The sequence below is a fragment of the Scyliorhinus canicula genome, chromosome 6, assembly GCF_902713615.1.
Source record: "Scyliorhinus canicula chromosome 6, sScyCan1.1, whole genome shotgun sequence".
Taxonomy (NCBI): Eukaryota; Metazoa; Chordata; class Chondrichthyes; order Carcharhiniformes; family Scyliorhinidae; genus Scyliorhinus; species Scyliorhinus canicula.
In genome coordinates this window covers 9,065,560-9,090,457 of record NC_052151.1, presented here as the reverse complement: position 1 = coordinate 9,090,457, position 24,898 = coordinate 9,065,560, and the positions used below count along the sequence as shown (strand labels likewise).

General features: G+C 50.7%; 1 protein-coding gene across 1 annotated transcript in view; it reads right to left on the bottom strand.

Annotated features, from left to right (window-relative positions):
- Positions 1–24,898, bottom strand: part of LOC119966923 (dynein heavy chain 8, axonemal-like) — a 1,786,259-nt gene that overhangs the window by 324,486 nt on the left and 1,436,875 nt on the right. Inside the window, exons 60-62 of the mRNA XM_038798881.1 lie at positions 13,039–13,231; positions 3,194–3,316; positions 136–266 (exon numbers count right to left, since the gene is read on the bottom strand). Coding sequence (XP_038654809.1) covers positions 136–266; positions 3,194–3,316; positions 13,039–13,231 — 447 coding nt within the window. The remainder of the gene's footprint in view (positions 1–135; positions 267–3,193; positions 3,317–13,038; positions 13,232–24,898) is intronic.

The following is a 24,898-nucleotide window of genomic DNA, read 5'->3' as shown; positions in this document are numbered from 1 at the left end:
TACCATTTATGTAACAGAATTCATCACGGTGCAATTTCCGAAGAACATTGGCCCAGTCTGGACTGTGAATGGCGCTGAAAGAATCATTTAAAATTTTCACTGGCAAATATAACATTTTTGCAATTGTTTAAATACCTGGTTAAAGTGATTTGAAAGATTTTATATCCAGCAATATAAGATGCCAGTTTTGTAAAGCTTTGTTTCCCAGAACCACCGACTCCCACCAGCAAAGCATTTCCACAATCTGTCCGGATTATACGAGATATCTGCAAAATATGTTTTCTAGTTGTCAGAAGTAGTTTCTCTTTGTCAAAGGAACAGTTTAACTTGTCAATGTTTACCATTCTCCTCTCAATGTAAAAGCTTAACAACAGAAAAAAACAGATAATTTACTGAACTCTTGATTAGTTTTAGAACATAGAACATAGAACATAGAACAGTACAGCACAGAACAGGCCCTTCGGCCCTCGATGTTGTGCCGAGCCATGATCACCCTACTCAAACCCACGTATCCACCCTATACCCGTAACCCAACAACCCACCCCCCTTAACCTTACTTTTTAGGACACTACGGGCAATTTAGCATGGCCAATCCACCTAACCCGCACATCTTTGGACTGTGGGAGGAAACCGGAGCACCCGGAGGAAACCCACGCACACACGGGGAGGACGTGCAGGCTCCGCGCAGACAGTGACCCAGCCGGGAATCGAACCTGGGACCCTGGAGCTGTGAAGCATTTATGCTAACCACCATGCTACCGTGCTGCCCCCATGCTACCGTGCTGCCCTGTTAAGGTTCTGCTGACAGCTCGGACACCCTGAGCTGAAAACCCCACCTGTGGGCTGCTTTGCCAACTGACCTGCTATAATCTCTGTCCTTGAACATAGAATCATAGAATGGTTACAACATTGATGGAGACCATTTAGTGCATTGTTTCTGTGCCAGCCCTCTGTGATAACAACTCAGCCAGTTCCACTCCCTTGCCTCTTCTCTAAAATGCTGCAATTTGTTTCTCTTCCGATAATTATCCCGATTCCCTTTGAAAAGTAATGATTGAATCTGTGTCCACCACAAACTCAGTCACTGCATTCCAGATCTGGTTTAGGAGCTGATTTAGCACAGTGGGCTAAACAGCTGGCTTGTAATGCAGAACAAGGCCAGCAGCACAGGTTCAATTCCTGTTACCGGCCTCACTGAATAGATGCCGGAATGTGGTGACTTGGGGCTTTTCACAGTAACTTCATTGAAGTCTACATGCGACAATAAGCGATCATTATTATCAGATCCTGACCACTCACTGCCTAAAATAATATTTTTCTCTTGTCAACCCCAGTCACTTGTCAATCACTTTAATTCAGTGTGCTCGGGCTCTTGGTCCTTGCAGCAATGGGAACAATTTCCTCCCATCTACTCTGTCCAGACCTCTCGTGATTCTGAATACCTCGAGGAAATCTCCTCTCAACCTTTTTTTTTTGAAGATGAACCACCCCAGCCTTCTATTCTTGTAACTGAAATCTTCTTTGTGCACTCTCCAATGTCTTTGACCGTGTGGCGACAAGAACTGAACAGACTACATCAGTTGAAGTGAAACCATATTAAATTAAATTAAGATTATTTTCATACTCTATGCCTCTAATTATAAAGCCTACCATCCCATATATCCAATTAACCATTTTCTCAACATAACCTATCCTTCAGTGATTTGTGTATATATACCTGCTCCTGCATTGCCTTCAGAATTGCATCCTTTATTTAATACGTTCTCCAACTGTGAAGCACCCTCCCCATGAGGTTGAGGGAATTACTGTGAAAAGCCCCTAGTCGCCACATTCCGGCACCTGTTCAGGGAGGCCGGTGCGGGAATTGAACCTACGCTGCTGGCCTTGTTCTGCTTTATAAGCCAGCTGTTTAGCCCACAGTGCTAAACCAGCCCCAGCCACTGATGACAGAGTTCCGTAGTGCGTGCGATTAGCCAGATGTTTCCCTGTGTTCGGAGCACCAAGAAACACCATGATACCTAATGTCCAACCGGGTAGATTGGGGACCTCAGTGGGGAACACACGGCTGAGTCCGCACTTAACCCTGGTCCCTGCATTGAGCAGCTCCGCTTGCCAGAATTCCTCAGTGCAGGGAGAGCTCTCTTGAGCCCCAGTGTGACCCCTGACCCCATCAACTCATATACAAGGGGATCCTCGAACTTCCCCATATACCCGCACCCCCCCCCCCCCCCCCCCCCCCCCGGCTTGATTACTGGCATGTGCAAAATACCAGCTTGGTACCTTGGCAGTGCCAGCCTGGAACACTGACAGGACCTCATGCCAGCTTACAGTGCCATCTGGGCACCTTGGCAGTGCTAGGGTGCCCACATGGCACCAGCAGTCCCAGAATACCAGCATGCCCAGAGAGCATTCACCTGGGGCCTCTAATCCCCTGGGAGACTCCCACGAGTGCTGTTCCATTTGTTCCCCGTTTGTGGAGACTAGCACTGAATGCCGCTTGCCTGAGATCTCCAAGGTGGGCATGTTAGATCCCACGCCTTGAGTAGATCTCAGGAACACATATTAGAGTGAGACTAGCTGCCTCACTCTAATATGCAGATTTGCCAAAAAGTTGCACCGTCCACAATGGGCGGAATTCACACTGTGATGTCTCACAGGATCGCGTTGTGCCTGTACAGAGTCTGCACGTTCTCCCCATGTCTTCGTGGGTTCGCTCCGGGTGCTTCGGTTTCCTCTCACAGTCCAAAGACGTGAAGGTTAGGTAGATTGGCCATGCTAAATTGCCCTTGGTGTCCAAAAAGGTTAGGAGGTGTTATTGGGTTAAGGGGATAGGGTTGAAGCGAGGGCTTAAGTGGGTCGGTACAGACTCGATGGGCCGAATGGCCTCCTTATGCACTGTATGTTCTATGGATCTTGTGAGGCGCGGCGAGTCTGGAAGTTGGAATTCCCGGCATCTACCAATGGCGCATTGCACCATGCTGCTTTTTGGGCGCAATGTGACCGGTAGATTCCGCGCAGATGCTTTTCTGTAGATCGCATGTGAATACTGGCCTGGAACTCACACAAAAAACCAACAGGGAACGCCCTGCCAAACCTGCCCAAAATGTCACTTCGAAATATTTTGGGTGGATCGTGTCAATGATCATTTTTTTAGTATATATACACACGATTAGCTCAAAGTTTCAAATCTTACTTTGACAAGGTGTGTCATCGCATCCTTGAAGAAGACAAGATCAAGGAAACCTGATCGGACACCTTCATTATGTTGCCCCTGATAAAACTGCAATTTTTCAGTCAGGAAATCATAGCTTGGGACCTGGAACATATTCAATACAACCATTAAAATGTTAAAAAGAAAGTATCATAAACGTAATGAAAAATTACGGATTCTGTCACGCCCAGTAAAGACAATATAATTTTAATAAGGACACGAGGAGTCCACACTGAGTAAGAATAAAGAACTTTGGTTTATTTAGTTACATTATACACAGCGCCCAGTAGATCCCTACCGGGCTTCCTCACAGTCACTACCTTACTGGCTGACCTTTTATACATGGAAGGAGTTACCCTGCCCCTCAGCGGAGGTGCTCGTACTCCGCGAGTTCCACAGGAAAGATAAACATTCTCATCCCGTAGGTCCCACTTGAGATAGAAAAGTAATATTCCAAACTTTACTCAGTGTGGAACCTGCACAAATTTACTATTATTTTCATCTGGGGCCAGCTGATTGCGTTTTTAATGTGTGACTATGTGAGTGAGTACCATGCTCTATATTTTGGGGGCAACACGTGAAGAAATAATTTTTCTGATTTAAGGGCATCTGCGAGCGGAGTGGCCACGTTTGGACGAAATACCCGCCGGTCCGCGATATTGTGGTCTTTTTCGGGGTTCTCCGCAATGTTTTGGGGGGGAAGAAATAAATAAACCTCTCTAGGGTCGGCCCTGCCTTCCTCGCCCTATGACAGCATCAAAGCTCCATTTCACAGAGCTGGGGTGTTGAAAAGGCGGGAGGGGAGAGACAAGTCCCGATGGGTTCTGCGGGGGCGGTTGCACGTGGAGGAGGAGCAGGGATCATGACCTGTTTTCCCAAGGACCATCCTGAAAGCTGAAGGCCTCGAAGACCATGAGCAGAAAAGAGAAAGATTTTTTTCTGTTTTTACTCTCCTCTGAAAACTGGAAGGCAGCGGTGGGGGAGGAGCCAAGCGGAGGCCGAGGCAGCAGGCCTGAAGCCAGGGCGCGATGTAGGTGAGATGTCCTACATCAGATGGCTCCTGCCTAGAATGTGGTAAGAAGACTGAGCCCGGTCCCAGGGAAATTTTGGAGGTATACAAAAAAAAAGAAGAAAGAAGTTTTAAAGAAATTTGAGATTGAAGAAGGAAGGAAGTGTGAGAAAAAGGAAAAATAGTAAGCCGTTAAAGGATGCAAAAACCAGCGTCGAGGAAGGGAGGAAACGCGGGCTCTCCGTTGAATGAGAAGACGGGCAAAAGTGCTGACAAGATGGCGGAGGCCGGACCGCATGGTGGGGCTGCACGACTTACAGTGAAGAAGATGACCGAGGTGATGGCAGTGGAGCTGGAAAAGCAGTTTGCGAGGCACATGGAGGCATTGAGGAAGGAGATGGGGGTCACATTGAAGTAATTGGTGGAGGAGGCAATCGCCCCGGTGAGAGTAGCTGTGGCAAAAACATCGGCCGAGATGAGAGAGCTGGGTGAGAAGATGAAGGAAGTGGAGGAGGCCGCATCTCAGCGACCAACTCACCTTGATGGGGGACGAGCTGCGAAGAGTGGTGGAGGCCAACAGAGGGCTCCGAGCAAAGCTTGAGTACTTGGAGAACCGCTCGAGGTGGCACAATCTAAGAGTTGTGGGCTTGCCTGAAGGGATAGAGGGTCCAAGGACAACAGAATGCTTCGCTAAGAAGTTGGCGGAGCTGATGGGGGAGGGGGAGAACCCCTCTCGATACGAACTGGACCGAGTTCATCGGTCATGAAGGCCGAAGCCCAAAGTGAATGAGCCACCAAGAGCAGTAATCATCTGCTTCCATAAGTACTGCATGAAGGAGAAGGTGTTTAGCTGGGTGAAGCAGAAGCGCGAGGTGCAGTGGGATGGTGCCGGAGTTCTGATCTATCAGGACTTGACGGTGGAGCTGGCAAAGAGACGAGCGACGTTCGGGTGAGCTAAGGCGGCACTCTACAAGAAGGGGGTGCGATTTGGTATGGTATACCCGGCGAAGCTGAGGGTGATGTATGGTGCCAAAGACTTTTATTTCGAGACAGCGGAGGCGGCTGAGGCGTTCGTGAGGGCCGATGGCTTGGGACAGATGTGAGGAGCGGAGCTGGAAGAGAGACTGTGGACTGTCATTGGGGGGCTGGAAAATGCACAAATGTTATAGCTTTTTTTTTACTGCCGTGTACTGTAATTTACTTCTCTTCACATTGTTACAGAGTTCAAGTTATTAGTTGGGTTGATTGGCATTCTGTGTCGCGACGGTTATATCTTAGTTTAGTGAATTGTGTGGGTTGGATTATTGTTTTGGTTTTTTCTTTCTCTGGGACTGGGTGGGAGGGGACGGTATAGCGTGGCGTGGGGAGCCACCCGCGTTAGCTAACTAAAGTCGGCTAGTGAACGGAGGTGAGGTGAGAGGAGGGCTGCGGACATTGGAGCCTGGTTGGCAGGTTTCAATGGGCCTATGAGGCGGGCGGGGGGGGGGGGGGGGAAGGGACTGATGCTGGGAGATGTTTTTTCGAGAGGAAATGTAGGGGGGATTTTTGGGAGGAGGTGAAGTGGTTCGATGTTAATAATGGATAGGGGCGGGTCAGGCTCATGGGGCAGGACCCGATGGTATGATGATGGTGGATAAGAAGGGTGGGGGGGTGAGAGACCTCCAGTTAGGATAGTCACGTGGAACGTGAGGGGGTTAGGAGGTCCGGTCAAGAGATCAAGGGTGCTTGCGCATCTTGAAAGATTGAAAGCCGACGTAGCAACGCTGCAGGAGACTAACTTCAGGGTGAAGGACCAGGTGAGACTTGAAAAGGGCTGAGTTAGTCAGGTGTTTCACTCTGGACTTGACGGAAGGGCTCGAGGGGTAGCGGTAATGGTCAGCAAAAGAGTACGCTTCCAGATGGAGAAGGTGGTGGCAGATCAGGGGGGTAGATATGTGATTGTGACAGGGGCGTTGGAGGGGAGGTTAGTGGCGCTGTTAAGTGTATACGGTCCCAATTGGGATGATGTGGGATTTGCAAAGAAGGTGTTTGGGGCCATCCCCGACTTGGACACACACAAACTGATAGTGGGGGGGGACTGGAACTTGGTGCAGGAGCCAAGGTTGGACAGGTCACAGCCACGCTCGCTGGCCCCATCAGAGGGGTGAAGCCGTTAACTGGGCTAATGGTGGAAATGGGAGGGGTGGACTCTTGGAGGTTTCTGCACCCGAGAGAGCGGGAGTACTCGTTTTTCTCAGCAGTCCACAAGGTGTATTCGCGGATCGACTTTTTCGTGGTGAGGAAGGCTTTGTTGGCTGGGGTTAAGGGGTTGGAGGACTCGGCAATTGCAGTGTCAGATCATACTCCGCATTGGGTGGATATGCTGCTGGAGAAGGGGGTAGCGCAGAGACCAGGGTGGAAATTAGATGTGGGCCTTTTGGGGGACCAAGTGTTCTGTGACAAAATTGAAAAGGTAATTAAGGAATATGTAGGTTTCAACTGTACGGGTGAGGTGTCGAAGGCGGTCGTCTGGGAGGCTCTAAAGGCGGTGGTGAGGGGGGAGGTGATCTCGTTTAAGGCCAGGGTGGACAAGGAGGAGAGGTTGGAGCGGCAGAGGGTAATACAATTGCAACATAACCTCCCTAGTCTTAAACTCCATCCCTCTAGCAATGAAGGACAAAATTCCATTTGCCTTCTTAATCACCTGTTGCACTTGTAAACCAACCTTCTGTGACTCATGCACTAGCACACCCAAGTCTCTCTGAACAGCGGCATGCTTTAATATTTTATCGTTTAAATAATAATCCCGTTTGCTGTTTTTCCTACCAAAATGGATAACCTCACATTTGTCAACATTGTATTCCATCTGCCAGACCCTAGCCCATTCACTTAACCTATCCAAATCCCTCTGCAGACTTCCAGTATCCTCTGCACTTTTCGCTTTACCACGCATCTTAGTGTCATCTGCAAACTTGGACACATTGCCCTTGGTCCCCAACTCCAAATCATCTATGTAAATTGTGAACAATTGTGGGCCCAACACGGATCCCTGAGGGACACCACTAGCTACTGATTGCCAACCAGAGAAACACCCATTTATCCCAACTCTTTGCTTCTGGGGGTATCTCATTGAAACGTATAAAATTGTGAAGGGAATAGGTAGGATAGATGCGGGCAGGTTGTTTCCACTGACGGGTGAAAGCAGAACTCGGGGACATAGCCTCAAAATAAGGGGAAGTAGATTTAGGACTGAGCTGAGGAGGAACTTCTTCACCCAAAGGGTTGTGAATCTATGGAATTCCTTGCCCAGTGAAGCAGTTGAGGCTCCTTCATTGAATGTTTTTAAGATAAAGATAGATAGTTTTTTTGTAGAATAAAGGGATTAAGGGTTATGGTGTTCAGTCCAGAAAGTGGAGCTGAGTCCAAAAAAGATCAGCCATGATCTCATTGAATGGCGAAGCAGACTCGAGGGGCCAGATGGCCGACTCCTGCTCCTAGTTCTTTTTTTCTCACTTGCTGTGCAACAGATGCCATTATCCCATTTTGCAATCTACGGTTGTTTTTTAAAATTCTTTCATGGGATGTGAGCATCACTGGCGAGAACAGCATGTAGATAGGTCAACGAGAGGCAAGGACATATTGGATTTGGTACTGTGTAATGAACCAGGACAGGTGTCAGATTTGGAGGTAAGTGAGCACTTTGGTGATAGTGACCACAATTTGATTACGTTTACTTTAGTGATGGAAAAGGATAGGTATATACCGCAAGGCAAGAGTCAAATCTGGGGGAAAGGCAATTATGATGCAATGAGGCAAGACTTAGGATGCATCGGCTGGAGAAGAAAACTGCAGGGGATGGGCACAATGGAAATGTGGAGCATGTTCAAGGAACAGCTACTGAGTGTCCTTGATAAGTATGTTCCTGTCAGGCAGGGAGGAAGTTGTCGAGCTAGGGAACCATGGTTTCCTAAAGAAGTTGAAACACTTGTCAAGAGGAAGAAAGAGGCTTATGTAAAGATGAGACGTGATGGTTCAGTTAGGGCGCTTGAGAGTTACAAGTTAGCTCGGAAGGCTTTAAAGAGAGAGCTAAGAAGAGCCAGGAGAGGACATCAGAAGTCTTTGGCAGGTAGGATCAAGGATAACCCTAAAGCTTTCTACAGCTATGCCAGGGATAAAAGAATGACTAGGGTAAGAGTAGGGCCAGTCAAGGACAGTAGTGGGAAGTTATCCGTGGAGTCTGAGGAGATAGGATAGGTGCTAAATGAGTATTTTTTGTCTGTATTCACACAGGAAAAAGACAATGTTGTCGAGGAGAATACTGAGATACAGGCTACTAGACTAGAAGGGCTTGAGGTTCATAAGGAGGCGGTGTTAGCGATTCTGAAAGTGTGAAAATAGATAAGTCCCCTGGGCCGGATGGGATTTATCCTAGCATTCTCTGGGAAGCTAGGGAGGAGATTGCTGAGCCTTTGGCTTTGATCTTTAAGTCATCTTTGTCTACAGGAATAGTGCCAGCAGACTGGAGGATAGCAAATGTTGTCCCCTTGTTCAGGAAGGGGAGTAGAGATAATCCCGGTAACTATAGACCAGTGAGCCTTACTTCTGTTGTGGGAAAAGTCTTGGAAGTGTTTATAAGAGATAGGATGTATAATCATCTGGAAAGGAATAATTTGATTTGCGATTGTCAACATGGTTTTGTGAAGGGTAGGTCGTGCCTCACAAACCTTATTGAGTTCTTCGAGAAGGTGACCAAACAGGTGGATGAGGGTAAAGCAGTTGATGTGCTGTATATGGATTTCAGTAAAACGTTTGATAAGGTTCCCCACGGTAGGCTATTGCAGAAAATACAGAGGCATGGGATTCAGGGTGATTTAGCAGTTTGGATCAGAAATTGGCTAGTTGATAGAAGACAAAGGGTGGTGGTTGATGGGAAATGTTCAGACTGATGTCCAGTTACTAGTGGTGTACCACAATGATCTGTTTTGGGGCCTCTGCTGTTTGTCATTTTTATAAATGATCTGGAGGAGAGCGTAGAAGGATGGGTAAGTAAATCTGCAGATGACACTAAAGTCGGTGGAGTTCTGGACAGTGCAGACGGATGTTGCAAGTTACAGAGGGACATAGATAAGCTGCAGAACTGGGCTGACAGGTGGCAAATGGAGTTTAATGCAGAAAAGTGTGAGGTGATTCATTTTGGAAGGAATAACAGGAAGACAGAGTACTGGGCGAATGGTAAGATTCTTGGTAGTGTGGACGAGCAGAGAGATCTCGGTGTCCATGTCCATAGATCGCTGAAAGTTGCCACCCAGGTTGAGAGGGTTGTTAAGAAGGCGTATGGTGTGTTAGCTTTTATTGGTAGAGGAATCGAGTTTCGGAGCCATGAGGTCATGTTGCAGTTGTACAAAACTCTGGTGCGGCCGCATTTGGAGTATTGCGTGCAGTTGTGGTCGCCACATTATAGGATGTGGAAGCATTGGAAAGGGTGCAGAGGAGATTTACCAGGATGTTGCCTGGTATGGAGGGAAGATCTTATGAGGGAAGGCTGAGGGACTTGAGGCTGTTTTCGTTAGAGAGAAGAAGGTTAAGAGGTGACTTAATTCAGGCATACAAGATGATCAGAGGATTAGATAGGGTGGACATTGAGAGCCTTTTTCCTCGGATGGTGATGTCCAGCACGAGGGGACATAGCTTTAAATTGAGGGGAGATAGATATAGGACAGATGTCAGAGGTAGGTTATTTACTCAGAGAGTAGTAAGGGTGTGGAATGCCCTGCCTGCAACAGTAGTGGACTCGCGAACACTAAACGCATTCAAATGGTCATTGGATAGGCATATAGACGATAAGGGAATAGTGTAGAGGGACTTTCACAGGACGGCGCAACATCGTGGGCCGAAGGGCCTGTACTGCGCTGTAATGTTCTATGTTCTATGTTCTATCTCCGCCCCCAAGTGCCTGAGTACAACCTTCCCCAGTCTCTCCCCCATGTGTCTGAATACAACATTCCCCAGTCTCCCCCATGTGTCTGAGTACAACCTTCCCCAGTCTCCCCCTTATGTCTGAGTACAAACTTCCCCAGAAAGTCCCATGTGTCTGAGTACAACCTTCCCCAGTCTCTCCTCCATGTGTCTGGGTAAAACCTTCCCCAGTCACCCCCATATGTCTGATACAACCTTCCCCAATCTCTTCCCCGATGTGTCTGGGTAAAACCTTCCCCAGTCTCTCCCCTAGGGTCTAAGAAAACCTTCCCCAGTCTCCCCCATGTCTCTGAATACAAGTATCCTCAGTCTCCTGCATGTGTCTGAGCACAACCTTCGCCAGTCTTCCTCCATGTGTTTGAGTACAACCTTCCCCAGTCTCCCCCATGTGTCTGTGTACAACCTTCTCCAGTCATTCCCATGTGTCTGAGTACAACCTTCCCCAATCATTCCCATGGAAGTCCATATAAACTACATCCACAACCTTTCCCTCAGCAATTTTCTTTGTCACCTCTTCAAAAAACCCAATCAAGTTGCTGAGACATAACCTTCCTAGTACAAAACCATGTCTGCCTGTGACTGACTAGTCCATTTTTCTCCAAACGTGCACATATCCTGTCCCTCAGTATTTGTTCCAAAAGCTTCCTCACCAGTGATGTCAGGCTCGACATCCTATAATTTGCTGGATTGTCCCCGCTTCCTTTCTTAAACAAGGGAATAACATTCGCTATTCTCCAGTCCTCTGGAATTTCACCTGTGGTCAAAGAGGATGTGAAGAATCTGGTAATCTAGTATCCCAGCAATTTCTTCCCTTGCCTCCCGCAGTGACTTGGGGAAAGACGGAGGCTGAGGGGAGACCTGATGGAGATCTACAAAATTATGAGCGATATAGAGAGGATTGATCGTCAGAGGCTTTTTCCAATGTTGTGTCAATTACAAAGGGGCACACATTCAAGGTGAGAGAGGGAAGGTTTAAGGCAGATGTGAGGAGTATGCTTTTCAGGCATGTCCTCATCAGGGTTTCCAGGTGGGTGCCTGGAACGCGCTGCCAGAGGATGTGATGGAAACAGGCACATTCGGATAATTTAAGAGGCATCTGGATGGATACATGAATAGGGAGGATATAGAGGGCGCGATTCTCCCAGACAGGAAGAAATCGTAAGGCTGGCGTCAAATCCGGGCGGGTTTGACGCCAGCCCCCCCCCCCCTCCCCGACCGGGAACCGATTCTGGTCCCCGGTCGGGGCTAGTATGCCACGGCCGTGAACTCCGGCATCGCGGGCTTAATGAATTTTGTTAAGCCCGCTTGCCAGAGTTTGCGCCGGCTGACGCGTCACATGACGTCAGCCGCGCATGCGCGGATTGGAAGACTCCAACCCGCGCATGCGCGGATGACGTCATCGCGCATTTGCGCGAAACCCGCGCATGCGCGGGCCGGGATGCCCCTCAGCTGCCCCGCGAAGTGATACAGCGGGGCGGCGGAAGGACAAAGAGTGCGCGGGAATCGGACCCGCTGCCCGCGATCGGTGCCCACCGATCGCGGGCCCATGGCACCCTTGGCACGGCCGTGGAACTGCCGTGCCAATCGGTGCCATGGTTTTCAAAATCGGGACTTTACGGCCGTTTTTACGAACGGCCAGACCAGGTGTGTTTGCCGTTCGTAAAAACGGCCGTAAAGGGCTTGGAACTGGCCCATCGGCCAGCTGTGAATCGCTGCTGGCCGTAAAAAAACGGCGGCAGCGATTCGTATCGGGAGTCGGGCGTGGGGGGGGGGGAGAATAGCGGGAGGGCGTCGGACTAGCGTGGCCGTAAAATTTTACGAACCCCGCTATTCTCCGCACCGTCGTGAGTGCGGAGAATTGCGGCCAGAGGATTTGGACTGAGTAAGGGCACAAGGTGTTTTTTTAGTTAGGGCCTTATGATCGGCATAGGCTTGGAGGGCCGAAGGGCCTGTTCCTGTGCTGTAATTTCCTTTGTTCTTTGTTAATGCCTGGAATACTGGAACCAGTTTTGGTCCCTTTATCTAAGGAATGGTATGTTGGCATTGGAGGCAGTCCAGAGCTGTTTCACTAGGTTGACCCTGGTATGGAGAGACTTGTTAGGGGAGGTTGGGTACGTTGGGATTGTATTCATTGGAGTTCAGAAGAATGAGTGGCGATCTTATTGAGACATATATGTTTCTAGGGGGCTTGACAGGGTGGATAATCTCTGAGTAAGGCGTCGGCCATTTAAGACCGAGATCTGGAGGAATTTCTTCTCTTAGATGGCAGCAAATCTGGAATTTCTTACCGCAGAGAGCTATAGAGGTTGGGTATTTAAGTATGTTCAAGGCTGAGATACACAGAGTTATGATTAGTCAAGGGTTATGGGGATAAGGCGTGAAAGTGAAGTTAAGGATTATATCAGATGTGTCATGATTTCATTGTGTGATGGAGCAGACTCGATGGGCTGAATGACCTACCTCTGCTCCTATGTCTTATGATCTTAATGCAATTCATCCATGGACTGGTTAATACAATTGGTTAGATGGCTAGTATGTGTTTCATAAGAAAAATGATGTTCAGTCCTCCTTCCAGTTGAAATATACTGGGGACCTACCTCCTTCCCTGCTTCTGAGAATGGAAGGCAACGGCATACCAACACTGACAAAAACTGCCAAGAAAACAGCTCAAGGTTGTTTTTTGGCAGAGCACATGCGAGTGAATGACTGAACAGATAATACAAACCGATTCGAATGAATATCGGATAGAATTTTGAGAAATAAATTGATTGGATGGGGGTTGAGGTTCAAAGAACGAAAAGGCCCAATCCTATCATCAAATAATTACAAAATTACTTTAAAACTGACAAGGGTTATAACATACCATTTCATAGATTTTGGGGACAACAAATACAAAGTCCTCAGGTTCATCACCAGTTGGCTCTGGGAGGTCACGAAGAAAATCAACAAAGTATGGCTCTTTGTGAAGTTTGTCTGCCATTTGTCTTCCAATGTTGTCTCCAATAACCCGTGTAATTGCGTTTTCAAACCAAAATTTGTCATCTTCAGAAACAAATCTATTAAATAACATAAAGTAAATTTATTACCATGCATGGAATGTATGAAGCATTGTCATAAAACTGAATGCTGGAGAGACTTCCGGTTGGCGAGCGGAGCGGTCGCAAAGAAAGGGGCTCCCACAGGGCAACGAGGCCGGGGCCTTTTTTCGAGGGATCTCTGCAGCGGGAGGAGGGGAGAAGGGGAAGAGTCAAACCCCCGCGAAATTGGTGGAAGGGAGAACCTCGGCGGCGGAGAGATCGGCGACAGCAGCAGGTCCACCCCCCCCGCCCCTCCCCCCCCCCCTCCGCCGCCCCCCCCCCCCCCCCCCCCCCCCCCCCACACCCGCCACGGCACCAAAAAACTCTGAAAAGAAAACTTTTAAACGGGGGGGAAAAAAGTATATATTATTTTTTCTCTTTTTGCACTCTTTATTTTCTCACCCAAAACAAGCCCGCCTGAGAAGAGTTTTATAAAAGAGAAAAAAATAAAGTGGTAAAGGAACGAAGGGAGGAGAGAAGAAAAAGGGAAGAAACAAAAAATAAAAATAAGGTGCGGAAAAGGGGGGAAAAGAAAAACAAGGGGAGAAGAAAAGAAGAAAGGGAAGGGGGAGAAAAAATGCCAGACGGGAGCCAAAGCAGAGGGAGAAGGGGCGCCAGAGGCAGACGGGGCAATGGGCGAGCCAGTTCAGACGAGCGAATCAGCACACAAAATGACAGAACGGAGGTATCGCCGCATCAAAAAGAGCTGGAGGGGCCAGGGGGGAGCGGGAACTGGAAGGCAGCCTTTACCGAGGCGCTGAGGGAGCATCAGCAGGTAAACAAGGCGGAGGCGAAGGCAGACATAGAGGCCGCAGTGTAGGCAGCAGTGGCCAGGACCATGACAGGGGTGCAGCAGGCCCTGGTCAGACTTGAGGAGAAATTGGATGCCCAACGGGAGAAACTGGAAACCCAAGAGGCGACCTTTAAGGAGCTGGAGAAAGCAGCGACTGACATGAGCGACCGGGTCACGGCCCTGGAGAGGGAGGTGACGAGACTGGGCACAACACAGGGGAGCCTGAAGGGCAGAGTAGACAACCAGGAAAACCGCTCGAGAAGGCAAAATGTCAGATAGTGGGCCTGCCAGAGGGGATCGAGGGTAGAAACCCCACAGCATACGTGGCCGAGATGCTGGCAACTTAGTGGGGAGGGAAACTTTCCCCAACCCACCATAAATGGACAGAGAACATCGGTCGCTGCGCCCGAAGCCCAAGGCAGGAGACCACCCGAGAGCAGTCATAGCTAAACTGCACCGGTACCAGGATAGGGAGACAATCCTGCGCTGGGCCAGGAAAAATAGAGCCTGCTAATGGGAAGGACACGCCATTCGAATTTATGAGGATATTAGAACAAAGAACAAAGAACAAAAAAAATTACAGCACAGGAACAGGCCCATCGGCCCTCCCAGCCTGCGCCGATCCAGACCCTTTATCTAAACCTGTCTCCTATTTTCCAAGGTTCACTTCCCTCTGTTCCCGCCCGTTCATATATCTGTCTAGATGCCTCTTAAATGATGCTATCGTGCCCGCCTCTACCACCTCCGCTGGTAAAGCGTTCCTGGCACCCACCTCCCTCTGCGTAAAAAACTTCCCACGCACATCTCCCTTAAACTTTCCCCCTCTCACCTTGAAATCGTGACCCCTTGTAACTGACACCCCCACTCTTGGGAAAAGCTTGTTGCTATCCACCCTGTCCATACCTCTCATAATTTTGTAGACCTCAATCAGGTCCCCCCTTAACCTCTGTCTTTCCAACGAAAACAATCCTCATCTACTCAACTTTTCTTCATAGCTAGCACCATCCATACCAGGCAACATCCTGGTGAACCTCCTCTGACCCTCTCCAAAGCATCCACATCCTTCTGGTAATGTGGCGACCAGAACTGCATGCAGTATTCCAAATGTGGCCGAACCAAAGTCCTATACAACAGTACATGACCTGCCAACTCTTGTACTCAATACCCCGTCCGATGAAGGCAAGCATGCTGTATGCCTTCTTGACCACTCTATCAACCTGCGTTGCCACCTTCAGGGTACAATGGAGCTGAACTCCCAGATCCCTCTGTACATCAATTTTCCCCAAGACCCTTCCATTGACCATATAGTCCGCTCTTGAATTTTATCTTCCAAAATGCATCACCTCGCATTTGCCTGGATTGAACTCCATCTGCCTTTTCTCTGCCCAACTCTCCAATCTATCTATATTTTGTTGTATTCTCTGACAGTCCTCCTCGCTATCTGCAACTCCACCAATCTTAGTATCATCTGCAAACTTGCTAATCAGACCACCTATACCTTCCTCCAGGTCATTTATGTAGATCACAAACAGCAGTGGTCCGAGCACGGATCCCTGTGGAACACCATTAGTCACCCTTCTCCATTTTGAGACACTCCCTTCCATCACTACTCTCTGTCTCCTGTTGCCCAGCCAGTTCTTTATCCATCTAGCTAGTACACCCTGAACCTCATACGACTTCACTTTTTCCATCAACCTGCCATGGGAAACCTTATCAAACGCCTTACTAAAGTCCATGTATATGACATCTACAGCCCTTCCCTCATCAATTAACTTTGTCACTTCCTCAAAGAATTCTATTAGGTTTGTAAGACATGACCTTCCCTGCACAAAACCATGCTGCCTATCACTGATAAGTCTATGTTTTCCAGATGTGAATAGATCCTATCCCTCAGAATCTTCTCCAACAGTTTGCCTACCACTGACGTCAAGCTCACAGGTCTATAATTCCCTGGATTATCCCTGCTACCCTTCTTAAACAAAGGGACAACAGTAGCAATTCTCCAGTCCTCCGGGACCTCACCCGTGCTCAAGGATGCTGCAAAGATGTCTGTTAAGGTCCCAGCTATTTCAACCCTCGCTTCCCTCAGTAACCTGGGATAGATCCCATCCGGTCCTGGGGACTTGTCCACCTTAATGTCTTTTAGAATACCCAAAACTTCCCCCTTCTGTATGACAACTTGACCTAGACTATTTAAACATCCATCCCTAGCCCCAACATCCGTCGTGTCCCTCTCCTTTGTGAATACGGATGCAAAGTACTCATTAAGAATCTCACCCATTTCCTCTGAGTCCACACATAAATTCCCTCTTTTGTCTTTGAGTGGGCCAATTCTTTCTCTAGTTACCCTCTTGCTCCTTACATACGAATAAAAGTCTTTGGGATTTTCCTTAACCCTGTTAGCCAAAGATATTTCAGGACCCCTTTTAGCCCTCTTTATTGCGCGTTTGAGATTCGTCCAAAGCTTCATCAGTTTTGAGTTGCTTCGATCCTATGTATGCTTCCTTTTCCATTTTAGCTAGTCTCAAAATTTCACCCGTCATCCATGGTTCCCTAATCTTGCCATTTCTATCTTTCATTTTCACAGGAACATGTCTGTCCTGCACTCTAATCAACCTTTCCTTAAAAGACTCCCACCTTTCAAATGTGGATTTACCCTTAAACAGCTGCTCCCAATCCACATTCCCTAGCTCCTGCCAAACTTTGTTCTACTTGGCCTTTCCCCAATTTAGCACTCTTCCTTTCGGACCACTCTTGTCCTTGTCCATGAGTATTCTAAAACTTACGGAATTGTGATCGCTATTCCCAAAGTAATCACCGACTGAAACATCAACCACCTGGCCGGGATCATTCCCCAATACCAGGTCCAGTATGGCCCCTTCCCGAGTTGGACTATTTACATACTGCTCTAAAAAACTCTCTTGGATGCTCCTTACAAACTCTGCTCCATCTGCGCCTCCAACACTACACGAATCCCATTCAATGTTGGGGAAGTTAAAATCTCCCATCACAACCACCCTATTGCTCCTACATTTTCTATAATCTGTCTGCATATTTGTACCTCTACTTCATGCTCGCTTTTGGGAGGTCTGTAGTAAATTTACTGCACCCTTCCTATTTCTCAGCTCCACCCATATTACCTCAGTGCACGAATCCTCCATCGTGCCCTCCTTAATCACAGCTATGATATCATCTCTGACGAGTAATGCAACTCCTCCACCCCTTCTACCTCCCTCTCTATCCCTCCTGAAGCATCTATACCCTGGGATATTCAGTTGCCAGTCCTGCCTTTCCCTCAGCCAAGTCTGAGTAATACCAATAACATCATATTCCCAGGTACTGATCCAAGCCCTAAGTTCATCTGCCTTACCTGCTACACTTCTCGCATTAAAACAAATGCACCTCAGACCACCTGGCCCTTTATGTTCATCATTTCTTCCCTGTCTACTCTTCCCCTTAGTCACATTGAGTTTATTGTCTCGTACCTTACTGGCTTTATTTGCTGCTTCTTTACTGACCTCTAACTTCCTAATCTGGTTTCTATCCCCCTGCCACATTAGTTTAAAACCTCCCCAACAGTGTTAGCAAAAGCACCCCCTAGGACATTGGTTCCAGTCCTGCCCAGGTGTAGACCATCCGGTTTGTAATGGTCCCACCGCCCCCAGAACCGGTTCCAATGTCCCGGAAATCTGAACCCCTCCCTCCTGCACCATCTCTCAAGCCACGTATTCATTCTGACTATTCTTGAATTTCTACTCTGACTGTCCCGTGGCACTGGTAGCAATCCTGAGATTACTACCTTTGAGGTCCTACTTTTTAACTTATCTCCTAACTCCCTAAATTCTGATTGTAGGACCTCATCCCTTTTTTTACCTATATCGTTGGTGCCTATGTGCACCACGACAACTGGCTGTTCACCCTCCCCCTTTAGTATGTCCTGCAGCCGATCGGAGACATCCCTGACCCGAGCACCCGGGAGGCAACATATCATTCGGGAGTCTCGTTTTCGATCACAGAAACACCTCTCTACTCCCCTTTCAATTGAATCCCCCATGTCTATAGCCCTGCCAGTCTTTTTCCTGCCCTTCTGTGCAGCAGAGCCAGCCACGGTACCATGAGCCTGGCTACTACTGCCTTCCCCTGGTGGGTCATCTCCCCCAACAGTATCCAAAACGGTATATCTGTTTTGGAGGGAGATGACCGCAGGGGACACCTGCACTGCCTTCCTGCTCTTTCTCTGCCTTTTGGTCACCCATTCCCTGTCTCCATCACCAATTCTAATCTGCGGTGTGACCAACTCACTAAACGTGCTATCCACGACCTTCTCAGCATCACGGATGCTCCAAAGTGAGTCCATCCACAGCTCCAGAGCCGTCAAGCGGTCTAACAGAAGCTGCAGCTGGACACACTTCCCGCACATGAAGGAGTCAGGGGCATCGGCCGCATCCCTGAACTCCCACATTGCGTACGAGAGCACAACACGGGTCTGGGATCTCCTGCCATTTTTACCCTTTACCTTAACTGATTAAAAATATAGATATGGGGCAGATATAGCCAGGGAATGGGCAGAGTTCAATAGGGCGAAAGCAACTCTTCACAGGAGCAACGTGCGTTTTGGTATGCTGTACCCAGCGAAACTCAGAGGGGTGAGGGAATGCCAGGCCCCCCCGCCCCCGCCACGGCAAGAGCTCCCTGAACAAAGAGCAAACCACTGCCTGAGGGACCGCTCCAGGTGGGAGGCCAGGCCCCAGCATGAGGGAATGAGAGTAATGGAGAAGGGAGAGCAAGCGAGAGGGGTGCAGGGTAGGATTGGGGAAGAGCGGGCAGAAAACCGCCGAGGCGAGGCAGGGGAGAAGCGAGACAGTAACCCCCGAGAGGGGGGCCACCGTACTAGCAGGAAAGCTAGCGCCGGGGGCAAGCAACAAAGCAGGGCCGCAGCGCACCCCCAACAGGGGGGAAGTCACCAGGCAGGGGATGGGGGGGAACACCCATCAGAGTCGGGAGAGCAAACAGGGACAGGAACATGGGAAAAAGGGACAAAGGAGGGGTATACGGGGGAGGAGGGAAAAGGGAGAGACCGGGGGGGGGGGGACACACAGCGAGCGAGGGACCGGGGAGGGGGGATGTGTGGTGCTAACAATTGCACACAAAGACTCGAGACATGTACAATCGAGGCTTTATTGCTGTGTGATGCTATTCCTCCAGCAGCAGCTGTAGAATAAGATCTCAGTGACTCACACGCATATTTATACACAAGCTCCCTGTGGGCAGAGCTAGCCGGCAAGGGCTTACCGGAGGAACCTGTATTACAGGTACAGCCATACATCCCCCTCCTGCAAGTACGCATATATCTACAGTGGTTATATCACCACATTCACCCCCTGTAAAAATTGAGTCCGGCGGGGGTGACGTGTAACTATAATGCAAAGGATGATATATTTACAAAAGGGTTCAAACAAAGAAAACCAAGAGTCCATCCGGTTAGCAGGTTACAGGTTGACTCGAATTGGCGGTCGAACGTTCCGCTGTGATCGACGTAGCTGTGGTGGCGACGTTGGCCCAGGCGGTGATGGCAACGATGGTGCAGGTGCTGGCAGTGTTGGTGCTGGCTGCTGGCGGGATGACTCCAAGAGCGAGCCGAAATCTTCCGTGTCCTCCAGTGTGGGCAGGGGGACGAGGGATGGACCTGGTGGGGACGAATAAGGGGGCGCCGGGGAAAAGGAGGGTGGCGTGGGGGGGAAAAGGGGCGTGGGCATGGGATCGGCACCTGAGGGAGCCAGGTCCCGAAGCGAGACTGTGTCCTGGCGGCCGTCGGTGAACTCCACGTAGGCATACTGAGGGTTGGCGTGGAGAAGGCGTACTTTGTCCACCAGGGGTTCCGCCTTGTGGTGCCGGACATGCCTACAGAGAAGGACTGGGTCCGGAGTCGTGAGCCAAATCGGGAGCGACACCCCGGATGTAGACTTCCTAGGAAAGGCAAAAACACGTTCATGGGTGTACTGTTAGTTGCGGTGCACAGTAGTGACCGAATGGAATGGAGCGCGTCAGGGAGGACCTGTTGCCAGCGAGCGGCTGGGTGGTTCCTGGACCGTAGGGCCAGTTGGACGGCCCTACATACCGTCCCGTTCTCCCTCTCTACCTGCCCGTTTCCCCGGGGGTTGTAGCTGGTCGTCCTGTGGAGGAGATACCCCTGCTGTGCAGGAAATTACACATCTCATCACTCATGAACGAGGATCCCCTGTCACTGTGGATGCAGTCGGGGAAACTGAACAGGGCCTTGATGACGGTGGCAGACGTCATATCCGGGCATGGGATGGCGAAGGAGAACCTAGAAAATTCATCGACCACACTAAGGATGTAGGTGTTGCGGTCGGTGGAGGGGAGGGGCCCTTTGAAATGCACGCTGAGGCGTTCAAAGGGGCGGGACGCTTTCACCAGGCTCGCGCGATCTGGCCGGTAGAAGTGCGGCTTGCACTCGGCACAGACCTGGCAGTCTCTGGTGACTGTCCGTACTTCCTCGACGGAGTAGGGCAGATTGCGGGCTTTGATTAGATGGTACAAGCGAGTGACTCCCAGGTGGCAAAGGCTCTCGTGCAAGGCACGGAGCTGGTTCACTTGTGCGCTGGCACATGTACCTCGGGGGAGGGCGTGTGGGGGCTCTTTGAGCTTGCCGGGGCGATACAAGATCTCGTAGTTAAAGGTGGAGAGCTCGATTCTCCACTGCAAGATTTTGTCATTCTTGATCTTGCCCCGCTGCGTGTTGTTGAACATGAAGGCTACCGACCGTTGGTCAGTGAGGAGAATGAATCTCCTGCCGGCCAGGTAATGCCTCCAGTGCTGCAATGCTTCAACGATTGCCTGAGTCTCCTTTTCAACAGAGGAATGTCGAATTTCGGAGGCGTGGAGGGTGCGTGAAAAGAATGCCACGGGTCTGCCTGCCTGATTCAGCGTGGCGGCAAGGGCGACATCTGAAGTGTCGCTTTATACTTGAAAAGGCAGTGTCTCATCTACTGCGTGCATCCCGGCCTTGGCTATGTCAGATCGAATGCGGGCGAAGGCCTGTTGTGCCTCGGCCGTGAGGGGAAAATGTGTGGACTGGAAAAGTGGGTGGGCCTTGTCCGCGTATTGTGGGACCCACTGGGCGTAATACGAAAAGAACACCAGGCAGCTTTTGAGGGCCTTGGGGCAGTGGGAGAGTGGAAGCTCCATGAGGGGGCGCATGCGGTCGGGATCGGGCCCCAGTAGTCCGTTTTGGACTACGTAGCCGAGGATGGCTAAGCGGTCTGTGCGGAACATGCACTTCTCCTTGTTGTACGTGAGATTAAGGAGAGATGCGGTGTGGAGGAATTTAGAAAGGTTGGCGTCATGGTCCTGCTGGTCATGGCCGCAGATGGTGACATTGTCGAGGTACGGGAAGGTGGCCTGCAGTCCATACCGGTCAACCATTCGGTCCATTTCTCGTTGAAATACCGAGACTCCATTCGTGACGCCGAAGGGAACCCTAAGAAATTGGTACAGACAACCGTCTGCCTCGAAGGCAGTGTAGGGACGGTCCGATTTACGGATGGGGAGCTGGTGGTAGGCGGATTTCAGGTCAATAGTAGAGAAGACCCGGTACTGTGCAATCTGATTGACCACATCAGAAATGCAGGGGAGAGGGTACGCGTCGAGCTGCGTGTACTGGTTGATGGTCTGGCTGTAGTCCACGACCATACTGTGCTTCTCCCCGGTCTTAACCACTACCAACTGGGCTCTCCAAGGACTGTTGCTGGCCTCGATGATACCCTCCCGAAGCAGCCGCTGGACTTCGGACCTGATGAAGGCCTTGTCCTGGGTGCTGTACCGTCTGCTCCTGGTGGCGACGGGCTTGCAATCTGCGGTCAGATTGGCAAAGAGGGAGGGAGGCTCGACCTTGAGGATTGCGAGACCGCAAATGGTGAGGGGAGGTAGGGGTCCGCCGAATTTGAGGGTGAGGCTCTGGAGATTGCATTGGAAATCCAGGCCTAGTAAGAGTGAAGTGCAGAGGTCGGGGAGAATGTACAGATGGAAACGGTCGAATTCCACGCCCTGTGCAGTAAGTTTAACCAGGCAGAAACCCCGGATCGGGACAGAGTTGGAACCGGAAGCGAGAGAGATCTGCGGGTTGGCGGGATGGACCGCAATGGAATAGCGCCTTACCGTGTCCGGGTGGACGAAGCTCTCGGTGCTCCCGTAGTCGATGAGGCAGGAAGTCACGTGGCCGTTGACCAGCACCGTTGTGGAAGAGGGTGCCAGGTTGCGAGGATGCGACTGGTCGAGGGTAACGGAGGCAAGTAGCGGGCGATCAGCAGTCAAGTCTGATGAGTCCGACGAGGAGCGGTAGCGACCCGTGTCCCGTGACCCCGTCAAGAGGACAACAGGACAAAATTGCGGCGTCTGGAGTACCTGTGTGGGAGAAGATGGCGGCGGACAAGATGGCGGCGCCCATGGAGTGCACGTTGTGGGATCGGGACAAGATGGCGGCGGCCATGGAACGCACATGGCGGTGGGGGATGAAGATAGCGGTGCCCATGGAGCGCACATGGCGGGGGCGGTGAAAGATGGCTGCGCGCACTGATCGCACGTGGGGTCGGGGGAAGCGGACGGCAGGGCCCATTGTGCGATCGGCTGAGGCGAGGGGGGGAACGGGGGCGCGATAGCGGCAACCGTCCGGGACTGACACACCACTGCAAAGTGGCCTTTCTTGCCACAAGCTTTGAAGGTCGCTGAGCGGGCCGGGCAGCGTTGGCGGGGGTGCTTCTGCTGACCGCAGAAGTAACAGCGGGGATCCCCAGGGAGCACAGTGCGGCGAGTAGCGCAGGCATAGTGCGCTGGGGCGGCTGCTGGGAGGGCCGGTTGCGGGGTCCTCGAGGGGTAGGACGGGTGGGCCGAGTGGCTAGCGGAGTAAGATCGCGCACTATGGGAGGCGGCCATCATTGAAAGCGCCAGAGTCTTTGTGGCCGCGAGGTTGAGGGCGGCTCCTTCCAGCAGTCGTTGCCAGATGGGGTCCGATGCAATACCTGTAACAAAGGCATCGCGTATGAGTAAATCAGAGTGTTCTGTGGCTGTGAGGGCCCGGCAGTCGCAGTCTCGTACCAGAGGTATAAGGGCCCTCCAGAAGTCCTCAATCGACTCACCCGGCTGCGGGACGCGAGTAGAGAGTAGATGTCTCACAAACAGGGTGTTCGTCGACTGTGCATAGTTCTCCTTGAGCAGTTCCATAGCTCTGGTGTAGTCAGGTGCATCTCGAATTAGCGGAAAGACACTGGAGCTAAGTCTTGAGTACAGGAGTTGTCTTTTTTGAGCCTCTGTCGGGGGAGGTTCCGCTGAAGAGATGTAGGCCTCGAAGACTGCAAGCCAGTGAACAAAGTCTTTCCTGGCGTGAGGCGACTGCGGATCCAGCTGCACACGGTCAGGTTTGATCCTGACGTCCATGGTGTATGGAAAATCACACAGCAATAAATTGTGGCGCTAACAATTGCACACAAAGACTCGAGACATGTACAATCGAGGCTTTATTGCTGTGTGATGCTATTCCTCTGGCTGCAGCTGTAGAATAGGACCTCAGTGACGACTCACACGCATATTTATACACAAGCTTCCTGTGGGCGGAGCTAGCCGACAGGGGCTTTCCGGAGGAACGAGTATTACAGGTACAGCCATACATCCCCCTACTGCAAGTACGCATATCTACAGTGGTTATATCACCACAGGATGCAGGGAAGGAGGGACAAAAGAGGCTAGAAAAGGAATAGGGCTACAAAGTGCCACAACCAAGGGCTCGAAACAAGGAACCACTGCAAGCACCCACCCAGTACGGTCTCTGGGCGAAGGGAGACCCCAGAGTGCAGGGGACTACCTGCGTGGTGGATGCAAAGTGGGCGGCCATGGCGGGTGCCCCCGGGACAAAGGGAAACCTCGGAGCGCAGGGACCCGACCGCATGGAGAGAGCAGCGACAGCGACCATCCTGGACGGCACCCTAACAAAGGGAAACCCCGGAGGTCCACCTGTGGTTAATCCCACAGGAGCGAGGGGGCAGAAGCCCCCCACCAGGATAGTCACCTGGAACATAAGAGGACTCAACGGCCCAGTGAAGAGATCCAGAGTTCTCACCCACCTAAGAAATATGAGGCCGACATTGTCTTCCTCCAAGAGACACACCTGAGAGAGCAGGACCAACTGCGGTAAGAAAGGGCTGGGTGGGACAAACCTACCATTCCTGCTATGGGACAAGGGCCAGGGGGGTGGCGATATTGATCGGCAAGAGGACAATGTTTATGGCGACAAAGAAGGTCACGGACCCAGGGGGACGGTACGTCATGGTCAGCGGCGCCCTGGATGGGGCACCAGTGGTACTAGTCAACGTGTACGCACCCAACTGGGACGACACGCGCTTCATCAAGAAGACCATGGCAGAAATCCCGGACATAGCGACGCATCGACTAATCATTGGGGGGACTTCAACTGTGTACAGGATCCAAAGACGGACAGATCAAACCCCAAAATGGGGAAAACCTCAAGCATGGCAAGGGAACTCAGTCACTTTATGGAGCAGATGGGAGCAGTGGACCCCTGGAGGTTTGCCCACCCGGGGGAGAAGGAATTCTCCTTCTTCTCCCCAGTACACAACGTGTTCACCAGAATTGACTTCTTTGTGGTGGGGAAAACGGTGCTTCCAGGGATAGACAAGGTGGAATACTCCACAATTGTGATATCAGACCACGCTCCACATTACATGGACGTGCGGCTAGAGATGGGCAGGGCCCAACGCCCCACATGGAGGTTGGACGGTGCTTTACTAGCTGACAAGGCCTTCAGCGAAAGGATAGCGCGG